Genomic DNA, 13,163 nt, shown 5'->3' on the forward strand with positions numbered 1-13,163 from the left:
ATATATCATGCGGGCTAAACAAGCCTAGACAGCTCTCTCTTTGCAACATGAAACCAAAAAACCCAACAGAATACAATGAAATACACAGGTATGCCATAGAAACCAACAGAACTCTTTGAAACAGTAAACAATGAAAAACACTGGAATATAACCGAAACCAACAGAATTCTTTGCAATAGAAAACAACAAAAACCAACAGAATACATTGAATAACACTGGAATACAACAGAAACCATCAGAACTCTTTGTAACAAAAAACAACACAACCCAACAGAATACAATGAAAAACACTGGAATACAACAGAAATCAACAGAACTTTTTTCAACAGAAAACAACAATACCCAACAGAATACAATGAATAACACTGAAATGCAACAGAAACCGACAGAACTCTTTGCAACAGAAAACAACAAGACCCAACATAATACAATGAAACCCACAGAAAACAACAGAATCCATTAGAATGTTTTGCAACAAAAAACAATAGAAACCACTGAAATACACTAAGATTTACAACAGAAACCAACAGAAAGCGGCCAATTCCCGCATAAAATACAACAGAAAATCCTGTTGTATCCTATTGTATTTCAGTTGGTTTCTGTTGTAAAGTTCTGTTGTATTTTCTGTTGTAAATTTTTGGTAGGGCACTGATTAAAGTACGATCGAGATGGTGAGATAGTTGAAGTTAAATTGTTTAGAAAACATTGTTTCACTACACACGACTTAATTTAACAGGGTGTATGACACAGAAAGAGATAGTCAATTTTAAACTATACACATGATAGTAATTTTAACATTTTAAAATTTAATAATGCTTAAATGCTGAAAACTCAAAAAGTTTGGGTTAGCTATGTTCGAAGATATTAGATAACCATTACATATTTAATAGTTGGAAACAGTATATAGCGCTCAAAAATATTCCAATTTGAACTCTTAGCTAGAAGCTAAACAGTTTACTCTATTATCTACCACCTAATATATATATATATATATATATATATATATATATATATATATATATATATATATATATACATACATATATATATATATATATATATATAAATATAAATATATATGCATGCATGTATGTGTGTGTGTGTATATGTATGTGTGTGTGTGTGTGTTTTTTTTACAGAAAGAAAAATTTTATTTCATGATTCAGATTCAAGACTTAAATTTAGGTATTCATACTGCTAGTTGGATTAAGAGAAAAAAAGTTATCTAACAAATTCTATAACATTTGCTGCAGCACACATGCACAAAAATAAATGTACAGCATGCACGCCTTGACCATGCTTAAGACACAACAGGCACAACGGTACACTCTGCAGTACAGCACACACTGTTAAACCGGCACCATTAAGCAGCTCACGTTCAAATTTTTTCTTATGTATTCCAGCTGCTGATCTTGGCAGCCAGGTTACATTACAGAACTGCTTGCATGTTTAATTCATGAAGAAATTATTGTGTCTGTTAGTTTTCACTTCAGTGCAGTGTTTTCTGTTTTCTACCATGTTAAATTTCTCATTTCACTGGTACATTTTCGGGATTTTTTTAAAGAAGATAAATGCTTATCTGTATTTTTTCTTTCCTTAAATCAGCTTAATTAAAACTTTTTTAAAAATATAATTGTACTGTATATTTTTTCTTGTGTATTCCCATTAAAACTACGTTCGATAATCTGGTAAAATCGCTAATTCGACATGGCAGTGATCACAATCGTGCCTTTCACTGTATCACATCTACTAAGTGTGCTGAAAGTTAGTGTCTGCTATTCTGCATAGAAAACTTTTGTTAACAATGCAAGCTCAGACACTTGTCAGCTGCATGCTGGGACCCCGAGAAGTATCCGTCGGGACGGCAAGGCGGGCTCACGTCTCGTATCCTCTTCATCTTCAGCTGTCGATACTCCTCCTCCAACTTCTCTAGGTCTCTCCGCAGGGAGCTGTTCTGCTGCTCCAGCGTCGTGACCGCCTCCTCGCTGGCTCGCACGCCCTCTGGGTTGGACGACGGGCGGTGGCCGGCATCGTCCGAGGCTTTCCTCGCCCCTTCGCACGCAATACCATCGCATGGCAACCTTACACCGTTTCACTAGAGCTGCATCTGAACGTCAGCTAAAAGGTCAAGTAGGTTCGTGCAAGGAGCAGTAATTTCAAGTATCAAAACATATTAGTCATATTCTATTTACTAATTTCCAATACTTTAAATTGGACTTGAATGAGACCATGGATAAAAAAGAATTGAGACGGTATGGCCATTTCCTGAGAAAGAGAAAATAAAGACTTTCTAGGAAAATCATCGAGTTGAAGTCCACAGGAAGGAGGTGGTAAGAGTAGATAGTTAAAGGAGAGTAGGAGAGAGGATAAGAATGGAACAGAGTGAAGGAGGAGGAATGGTGGAGTGACAGAAGAAGATAAAGGCATTTTACTTTCCTGACCTGGTCGTAGGCTGGAAGCAGTTGATGATGACGTTCACTTTAAAATTACAAATATTTGTTTGTATTCAAAGTGTAGTGAAGCCATTTCATATCACTTTGTGTAGTGAATAAAACTGAAATTTGGATTCATTGTTCTACAATATTTCAATATTATACAACTGTGAACATTTCTATTTCAATATTACATTAACGGGCCTAATATAACTACTCAGAGTTTATTTCAACAAGGGCACAGTGAATAGCAGCGGAAATTTTTTGATAATTTCTAAACAAAGCAAGCAAACACAAAGCTGATTGCAACCACTGCAAAATAAAATCCCTTAAAATATGAAATCATTTTCCTTTTATAGGTGTGCTAAATAATCCAAACCATTAATGTGAAATATTATCAATAAGTAAAATATGACTTAAAAGTTTATAACTATCAAAAGAAAAGTTGAAAAATAAATTTCCTCTCTCTTATTATTAAAATTTGATATTCATATTAGAGAATATTTTGATATTTGTATTCAAAAATTGCACAGGCTTAATGCAAAGGCATGCAATTAGAACCACATTCCAGTTTACTAGAAAAACATAATGCAGCACACAGAAATCATACTAATATATATTAAGGCTCAACTGTACCTGCTCTGTTGATTTATTTGTTTTTCGTACCAATTTCCACTGCTTTGAAGTTACATTAAAAATAATTGTTGTATGCATTACCCAACTGTGCAAACCCATAAAATAAACTTCTACAGAATTACCACAATGAAATTAGTCAGGCAAAAAATTTCTATCACAAATATTTGCCACTGAATTTTAACAAATAGCAAATAACATGTAAAATATCTGTGACAACAAAATTTGCTACACAATAAAACATGGTCATATGATGGAAATTCGATAGAAATAGTCCTGGATAAGTAGTAATGGCATGAAAATGCAATAAACAATAAAATAACACAAAATAGCAAGTGGAACAAAGCCTTGATAGCGCATACGGACATAAAACTATTATTTATGAAGATAAAAGGTATATCTCATAAAGATTTTCTGCATGTCTAAACCAATAAACTTACTTTATGTTCTCAGAGGAAATAAAAATATCCGCAGACTGTAAAATTGATTAAATAGTATTCTAAAAGTAATCAAGTAATAGGGATAGGGATATATAAAATTGTGCAATGTGTTGTTTGTGAAAATGCACATATAATTTTCAAGATTACATATCAAAATATTGATACAAATAGTTAGCAATGTAACATTACAAAGTGTTAAGGAACAGATGACTGTGACGAATACGCACAATCTCTATTATGCATCCCCTCATCTCGATCAGGTAAACTACATACTTCAAGCAGTAAGTACAAGGGTTCTGCGAGTACTCAAAATTGTCAAACTCAATACGAATAATCAGAAATCCGATTCTACGTTCTAAATTGAATAGTTTATTAAATTATTTGTTAAATGAAGGATACAGCAAGTAGGACACATTCAACAAAATATTAAATGAAAAGAGTGTAACATTTATGAAGCCAAAGAGTTATTTAGAAATTTCTGCAACATAGTATGTGTATGCTTTTTATATTCGACATCTAATCTTTTAAAGTGATTTTATATTTCTCTCTTCTTTCTTTTTGGTGTATTTTGTATCAATTTTACTTAGACTCCTAATAAATGTGACAAACACAGTTTCACTGTATAGTTAAATGTGATTTACATATTTAAACCCTAGTTATTTATGAGTTTTCTTTGTTAACGGCAACCAGGTAAATTGTATTTTAGTTCAGCAATATTATAAACACAATTTTTTTGCTAATTTCATCATTTTTTAATATAATTTTGTGTCATGTTGGTTATGTCATAAATGTATACAGCAAGTAACCTGCTACTATAGCACATTGTGTTAGATCAGTTGTGACATTTAATTTATTCACCATTGAAAATATGACAATTACTTCTTTTACGGATCATTACAAAGGGTGTCCGTGTTTTGTGGTGTTGTAGTCCATGGTTGCTGATGTCTGGTGAACGATCTGACACTTGATTTGGAATCCCGTAGGAACGCCACCGAGGAGTGAGCGTGGCACGCACCTCGGCGCGCGGCTCCCAGCTCGCGCCCCAGGCGCTGCACGTCGCGCTCGCGCGCATGCAGCTCGCCGCGCAGGCCGCGGATGGTGGCCACCCGGTGCGAGTCCTCACGCACGGCGAGGGCGCTGGCCGGAGGGGGCGGAGGCTGTCGGTGGCGCTGCCTGGCCGCCGCCTGGCTCGCCTCGTGCTTCGCCGTGCCCAGCTCCAGCTCCAGCGCCGCCACCTGCTGCTCGTACCGCACCTGCCACCCACCACCACCAACCCAGGGAAATTTCCCTCACCATTCCATGACAAACTTTTAAAAAACAATGTACCTATTTTGCAATTTTCTGAAACAAATAAAGACAATCCAGCCTCCACCATCCCTGTAGCTTTAATAGTTCAAACAGAACCATTCATTGCACGAACCATTTTACAGTGTGCATGACTGTAAAACCTTTTTGTTACGACCACCTCTCTATTACAACCCGATTTTGAGGAACCGTGAAAAAATTGCCGAAAATCCGAAGAAAATCGGACAGAAAAAAAGTTTCTTGTGGTGAGTAGCGTGTTACTGCGTTTCTCTTGCCGAGTGCCGACTTGTTTTAACTGCCGCAGCGATGTTTATTTTGACAGCTCAAGCAATTATCTTATAGAAAAAGGTCGCTTCACCCAGCATAAAAAAAACAAGCTACGCCACTTATTCCCCACGCAGGAAACACACTGGCTGCCGTCTGTCTCCCCCGCATTTATCTTTCTTCTAACATTCCACGTCTCACCTCTCGCGCGAGCAATAACGAAGCGACCACGCATTGGGCCGTTTTATGATTTGTTTGGTGACAGCAGCTTGATTTTATTCGGTATATTCCTTTCCATTCCGTTTATACGACCGATTTTTGAGGAACCGTGAAACATTTGAGCAGAGAAAGTCGAGAATTCGAGTAAAATCGGCTGAAAAACAAGTCTGTTACACTTTGTTGGGCGCTGTGTGTTCCATTTATCTTGGCGAGCACTGTACTGTAAGCAGGCAGGCATACAAAAGACGGCTAAAAATAGATACCACCCCTCTAGACTGTCCACGCTAGCCAATACCGCTAAACTGCGCGCATCACCTGATAGCATCTGCGCGCGCGTCTATTGCCGTCCCTGTCCCGTGCCTAAGTATTAGGTGCTTCAAGTGTGCGTGAGAGATAAGATAAAGAAGGTGAAGAGAGAGCGAGCCCTGCAGCAAGCGGAAGTAGTGAAGGTCGACATTTACCGTCACTCTCTCACTAGCTAACGATGCTGCTGGTCACCAGCCCCCCACCACCCTTTACTCACACTCTCTTTCTTTCTCTCTCTCACACACACGCGCACACACACGCGCTTACCCTACTTCTCGCATTCCTGCACGTCAGCCGACGGACCAGAGCGATAAGCGCCGCCAGACCACCCATTGTCACGGGACGCAACCTTTCAAACGCCACACTAATACAGCCCGCAAGAGACATAATAAACCTTTTAAAAAGTTATCATTTCAACACTAAATCGTCTGCTTTTTCTATACAAAGATGGCGAAAATGGACACGCTGCACAATATTGCTTTCTAGGGTATCGTTTTTTTCGGGAGACATCGTGCTATTTAAATACTGTAATATGAATTTAAAAAGTTGTCATTTTTACACCATAGACTATTTGAATATGAAATCTATACGAACAAAGGCGATTTTTTATGTATTTGAGGGGGGGGGGGGGGGGGGGGGGGGGGGGGGGAAGGGTTGAGGGTAAAAATTGGCACGAATTCTCTATTGCAACCATTCCGTTTATAAGTCCGTTTTTCCGGAAACCGTGAGCAGTCGCATCAGCGGGATTCTACTATATATTTAAGTTTGAAAGCTTGTAAATTCCTTGCAGAGATGACTGAACTCGAACTTGGTGTGAAAAGTGACATATTTTGACCCCTCCCTCACCGCTTTAATACACCATTCATAATAGCCCAATTTTACGGGAGAAGGGAGGGTGAAATGAGCATTTTCTCACTGAAGGTTTTTCAAAGGAAGCGAAGTTGGGGTGTTATAAGGGAGGACACTAGATGGTTTGTGTGTCTGGGAGGGATGAGCTAGCCTTGAAGAATGTGAAACGAGGGGAGGGAGGTGTGAGCTTATGCGTCATGAAGCCGCTGCCGCCAGCCAGCCAAGCGAGCTTCGTGTGCGCCCACTCGCGTTGCAGAACCTACAGCTGCCATATTTTTAAAGGAAATGTCCCATTATTTTTTTGTTATTCTTACATGAACATTATTGTAAGTGTTAAAGCCGACACAAAAATACGCTGTGTGTTAAAATTAACAGATTTTAATGATCTTTCATTTAGTTCTTTTTTCTTTTTCTTTTTGATTTTCAAATTTTGGTTAAAAACTCCAATTTTTTGACGGTTCCCGAAAATGTATTCGTAAAATCACTGCTTCGTTACATCCGGGGTTCGTGACATCGGTGTTCTAGTGTATTTAACTATGGCAAGCAGAAAACGTACATGTAAACTAATCAGTAAAAATAAACTGTCTATTGACATATTTTCTTTAGAGGTGGCCTGTAGGGCGACGGACTTGTCATGAAGGTTGAAGTGGGTTTAAGGCAAAGCTGTCTAGCATTGTGAGTGACAGCATCCTGCCATTGCTGGTTTCTTAGTGAGTAGCGGTTTGGGAAAGGAGGGGGGGGGGGGGGGTGGGGGGGGGGGGTTGAAATGAACTGAAAATTTCGGAAAACATCTATTACGACCCCCCCCCCCCCCCCCCCCCCCTCTATTACGACCCTATTCCTGGGAACCGTGAGGGGTCGTTTCAGAGAGGTTTGACTGTATGCTCTAAAACACCATCTGGAAAAAAAAATGTGTTCAAAGTCTGGGTAATGGCATACAGTAGCATGGCATTTCCCCCTCAAATAACTATCGCTGAGGAATTTACATAACTTATCAAGGTTTTAAAGTAAATTCCCTGGCCAAATTAAACTTCTTCGACTTCCCTGACCTTCCAGAATGTCTTAGTTGAAGTATATTTTACTAACAAGGCTACTTATAGTACTGTTATGTTTCGTTCACTCATACATACATTCATAAAAAAAGTCATTTGTCGTCAAAATTTTTGTGTTCTGGCATACAGAAACGGAAGTGAAGTTCTACCCTTACAGCCTTACTTTACAGCCAATTTCAGCACAAATGTTTACATTTGGCAACAGTGCACTACTGGTTCTCAACTTTTAAGCGTGCTCTGTATCTGTAAGTCATCATGACAGACCCGGGACTTAAGTGGGTTCAATTGGTAGGCTAAGCTTGTTAATGATGTATTTGATACAGCCTTGGTAAGATGCTGTCCTAGGAACACACCTGTTTAGTCTTGGGAGCGTTGAACATATTAGAATGTTCAAATGTTACTGGTTAGTCGAAAAACTACATCCTGATAATTACACTGCATTTCAGCTAATAATTAGCTAAATTAATCAGAAAATTATCTGTGTGTGTATTATTGTTCAACATTTACAAGACACAGGTACTGTTCATTCATCAGAAAACTAAAGAAAAATTAATGAATATCATTAGATATTAGTAACATATTTATCTGTAAGTCCAACAGTACAACTTATAAATAATTTTTTGACCTACACAAAAGAAGAACAAAACTGATTAGAGAGCTTATACTTTCCAATGCTACTGGTTCCTTCATAAAATAATTCTTATTCATCTCGGATAAATTCGTGAAACTTTATCTGGGAGTAAACAAAACATTCTCAAAACACTTGGGAATTTTTAAAAACCAAAGCATTCTAGTTGACATCGACCAGGGGCTACGATGTGATCCAGCGCTTCTGTCGCTCCTCCCCCTCCTACGTGCTATAGTGTCCCGGGTGCAGAGAGCTGAACGTGCCAACATTGGCATCGGAACAGCCCTGGCCGTACGCCGCCGGCGGGAGAAGGAGGGGGGGGGGGGCCCACCTTCATGGCGTGGAACTGCTCCTGTATCTGCTGGAAGGTGCCCGATGCCTCGCTGCCCTTCCTCTCCAGCTCCAGCTCCAGCTGCTGGACTCGGTTCTCCAGGTACTTGACGCGCGGGGAGTTGTCGGGCACGTCCGTCTCGCTGTTGGCGGCCATGATCAACGCCGAGATCGAGTTGGGGTGCTTCCGCTTCAGGATGCGCTCCATCTCCCTCACCTGCCGGCACGGCGAACCACCTTTCACGCTCCGCTCTGACGAGGGCTTGCTGAAGTTTACGACCAAGTGCGGCAAGTGGAAAACTATCTTCACTGACACCTAAGCTTCTGCGAACCTTGTTTTTTTTAAATACTGAATCAATTAGCAAATATTTTTTTCCAATAACATTCAAACATACAGTGAAACTAAGTTGTTCACACTACACAGAAGTTCAAGAAAAAGTACTGGGTGGGTGGGTGGTAACACCACTTTTCCCGCTGTTTGTTTTAAAATTATTTTCTTTTGTTGGTGGGAATGAGTTGTTTTTCTTCTTTTTTTTTTAGGATTTTGAAGGGGAGAGAATATATCCCTCTGATCTCCCTACTCCTTGCATATGATCATGTTGCAAAATAAAGTAAAATAAAAATGCATGTACGGTAAAACCTCATAAATAAAATCTTTGATAATACAAAACTCTCAATACAAATTGTTTTCACAGTCCCTAGAAATTACAAAATGCTATAAAATTTGTTTAATACAAAAGTATGGTTAATACAAATTGCCTAGAATAACATCAACAAAAAAAAAATTGAATATTTGACTAAAATATTACTAATCCGTAGCTTTAGTTCACCCTAGATTGGGAAAAAAAGCTTATAAATTTTGTTCTTCCAAAATTATGGTAGTATGTATTTTTGTAGATAATTTCTAGACCTTTGCTGTCTAAATGCCTTAAGATTTTCTGAGAAAACTGTTCAAAATTATGTTTGAGCCACATTAAAATCTAGGCATATATAATGAAAATTTTAGGTTCCCATCTTAAATATATTTCAAGAAATTAATGCAGCTCCATAGGACTTAATCCCCAAGAGCTTAATAGTTTTAACAAAATAACTTTTTAAATGGAAATTTATGAATCTTCAAAAGTGAAAAAAATGTTGAACAATTATTCCAGATCAAGGAAAAACATCTGCAACAAATCATTTTTGAGATGTTTAACTATAAAAATTTTTTAAAAATGTTATTTATTTCCTGGGAACTGTTTTGATGTAGGTATTCCAAATTGTCACACACAAAAAAAAAATTAACCTATAGGTGTATTCTATTAGAATTTTTTCTCATAATAAATCTCTGTTTTTGGATACCACTGAATAAATCTCAAGACAAAAACTCTTCTTGTTTAAGATATGTGTGTATATAGTATATACATACATACATACACACACAGCCACCACCAGTTACATGAAAGCCAGCTGGGTCCAACAGACAGGGACAACTATGACTCCCCAGGGGCAGCATGCACAACTTGCACAAGGCACCCGTATTACACTCCAAGGCAGGGCCTCCCCTTAAGGAACCACTTTGGGGACAGAGAAATGGCTATATCCTTCTTGGTCACGGAGGACCTCCATTAAGACCTGATACTGGGGCAAGATTGGCTCATACAACAGCAGGCCAAATTGGACTTTGAAGCTCAGAGGATATGCTTTGGATGAGCTCCCCGCCAAACTCTCTATTGGGTCACCCGGCTGAAATTCCACCACCGGCACTGTTCCTGGAGGATCTACAACAAGGATTCCCCGAGCCCCTTAAACAATGACTGTTGGACACGCTCCAACCTTCCCAACGGCAGAGTCTCTCTTCCCTTATCCCCCCCCCCCCCCCCACCACACTTCTCTCCTCCAATGACCCTCACATCTGGTCCCATTCTTCATTGAGATACCTCCCCTTCCTGACACCGCCCACCAGACCCCTGGCAGCTGACGATGGACCGCAGGACCCACGGCAGAGGCCCATCTCGGCCAGGCTCGCAGCCTGTCTGCAAGAGCTCTTCGGCAGCGACGCCTAAAAAGTGTCAACCTCAGGGATTTTTACCCCCACTTAAACCTCTCCATTACCCCTGGCAGACACCAGAGACGAGTCAACACTACTCACTTAAAGTCTAGCATATATTTTAGCAATAATAAAAAATAGTAAAAAATAAAATAATTCTGTCATCAATTAACAGTGTGGTATGTTATGGGCGACAATCTTAAAGAGTTTTTCATCCATTTAGTTACTTCATTTTGATACGTGTTATATCACATACCACTGCATGCTTGTAGTTTTAAAACTGTGTTGTCTCTGCAGTCATATATGGTGGGTGAAAACTTTAGAAAAAAAAATAAAAACCCTCTGTGGCAGGCTTGTGTTATCTGTTCACATGCGATGCAGGGGGCTAGATAGTAAAAAAGTGGTGAAATTTGTTGAAAGAAAAAAAAAAGCAGAATAAAAACCAGCAGTCGAAAGTGGTACAAATTGAAAAAAAAAAAAAAAAACTGGCATTGAAAATCATTACTCTTGATACAGTCAACATTCACAGTACCTCGAGAATCAAAGAATCAAGGAATCGACTTTGACACCTCTAGCTTGAACCTAACCGGATGAAACATACCTACATGTGCATTGGAATTCATCCTGTTGAATTTCCATAGCACGGTGCATTCTGTTGCAAACTGAAACTTCCAAAACACGTCCATCGTTGAAACACACCGGCAATCAGATGGGAGATGGATGAACGGGCGAGGCCTCACCTGCCTGGTGAGGTCGAGGATCTTCCTCTTGTCCTCCTCGGACTGGGCGAGGCGCGCCTTGAGCTCGGCGCGGTCCGTGGCCAGCACGGACTGCAGCTGGGACACCCGGGTCTCCAGGGCCTCCGCCCCCAGGGCGCGCTCCGCAGCCGCGGCCGTCAGCTCGTCCCTACGGGCCTCCAGGCAGCCCCTGCCGGCACCACATCACGCGAAAGTATTTTCACTATCGTCAAGGGTTTTCAAAACTTTTTCTAAATGTAAAAGTAATCTTTCGGCTGTGTGGTTCACGACAACTTGTAAATTCACTTCGGCACAGGTTTCAGTTATGTTGGAAGATTCATCGGAAGTATAACAATGTTTTTTATATTGCTGAAAAACTGAGTAGCAGGGAAGATTTCCTGTTGTTTGTCTGATTCTGTCATATTGCGTCCTTGACAAATCAGCACCTACAAACATTGCTAGTGCTTCCTCCGGACAAACTTGCTTGGCATGTGCCTTGTCACGCTCAATTGAATTCCTGTACTCCTTAGCACGAACCTTACTTTCTGAAATCTCTTTCAGTATATTTGACGCACATCTATTTCCTTGGGCTCTCAATTCCATTTCAGCTGCATAGATAATTTTTTCAGGGCTATCAGACAAACGTATAGGCCTACCCTCAGTCTTGCGCCTTTTGCTTCACTCACTAATGTCTTGAAAGGATTTTGTTGGTCTACAACCTCACAATTTATAAAATGTTAATATATTTATATCATACTAGCAGTGGCGGATCCAAGGGAGGGCACCAGGGGCAAGTGCCCCCCCCCTCCCCTCTAAAAACCAGTAGTCTGCTACATTAATATTGCCGACAAAAATGATTGTTTCTGAAACCAATAAAATATTTTAATATAATTAATGAATTTCTTGTGGAATCACACAATCTGGTGGTTGGATGTTATGTGTAGTGTGAGTAGATTAAATACAAATTTAGTATTTTTAAGATGATTTTTTATCTGGCTACTCTGAAATAATCCTAGAGTGCCCCCCTCCGAGGTGAAACTCTGGATCCGCCACTGCATACTAGCAATGAGCTCAATGGGAACGTATTTCTACCTCATTTTTGATGAAATATACCAGAAACGCTGATACAACCGACTTTCTACATATGAAACGGGAGCCTAGCACAGATTTCCGTATTTCTAACTTCAAAAATTAAAAACTTCCATACAAAATTGATCCTCTATCTAACCCCCTTGAGGGATGAATTTTCAAAAAATCCTTTCTCAGTGCTCAACCTACGTATATACAAGGAAGCCCTATGCAAAATTTCATGCTTCTAGACCCAACGGTTTAAGCTGTGCGTAGTCCGACAGTCAGTCAGTGTTAGCATTTTATTAAGTATATATAATACTATTTTGATGAACAAAGTTTAATTTCCAACTCTCCGTTATAAAGCATTTAATGAAATATTTCAGTGATGTAAAACAATTAATAAATATTGATTTCGGCAAAGTGGACGCCTTGCTGTTACCAAGGGGAAGAGAAGGTTAGCAGAGGGCCGTGATAGGTCAATAGAAGGGAAGAGGGGGTGAGCCTTCAGACACTGTTGTGCAAGTCCATTAGGGAACCGCAACGACAGGTACGGCCGTGATCTCGTAATTATTTCATTAAATATGCTATTGACACTTGCTTGTTTGTCGGTCAAGATCTTCCCGATCTGTTATTAGGAATTACATATTATTTTGCATCTGCAAGCTTCGCCCGACACCCACATCAAGGTGACGAACAAAACAGTAATCTAGTAGCAATGGCGATCCAATTGAATTGATAAGAAACTTCTTCAAATAAACTTCATAATAAGTAAAATGTTGTAACTTGAGATTAGCAAAAATGATCCAAGTGCACAAATACTGGAACACAAATATTGTAATTAAAACTTTTTAACTTGTTTTAGTATAGT

At 39.5% G+C, this 13,163-nt stretch overlaps 1 protein-coding gene across 2 annotated transcripts in view; it reads right to left on the reverse strand.

Moving 5' to 3' along the window:
* LOC134542724 (centrosomal protein of 162 kDa) overlaps positions 1-13,163 on the reverse strand; it is a 182,226-nt gene that overhangs the window by 36,272 nt on the left and 132,791 nt on the right. For both annotated transcript variants that reach the window (XM_063387199.1, XM_063387198.1), the window contains exons 11-14: positions 11,228-11,414; positions 8,460-8,675; positions 4,521-4,758; positions 1,880-2,052 (exon numbers count right to left, since the gene is read on the reverse strand). In XM_063387199.1, coding sequence (XP_063243269.1) covers positions 1,880-2,052; positions 4,521-4,758; positions 8,460-8,675; positions 11,228-11,414 — 814 coding nt within the window. The remainder of the gene's footprint in view (positions 1-1,879; positions 2,053-4,520; positions 4,759-8,459; positions 8,676-11,227; positions 11,415-13,163) is intronic.

Source organism: Bacillus rossius (genome assembly GCF_032445375.1).
Source record: "Bacillus rossius redtenbacheri isolate Brsri chromosome 9 unlocalized genomic scaffold, Brsri_v3 Brsri_v3_scf9_1, whole genome shotgun sequence".
NCBI lineage: Eukaryota > Metazoa > Arthropoda > Insecta > Phasmatodea > Bacillidae > Bacillus > Bacillus rossius.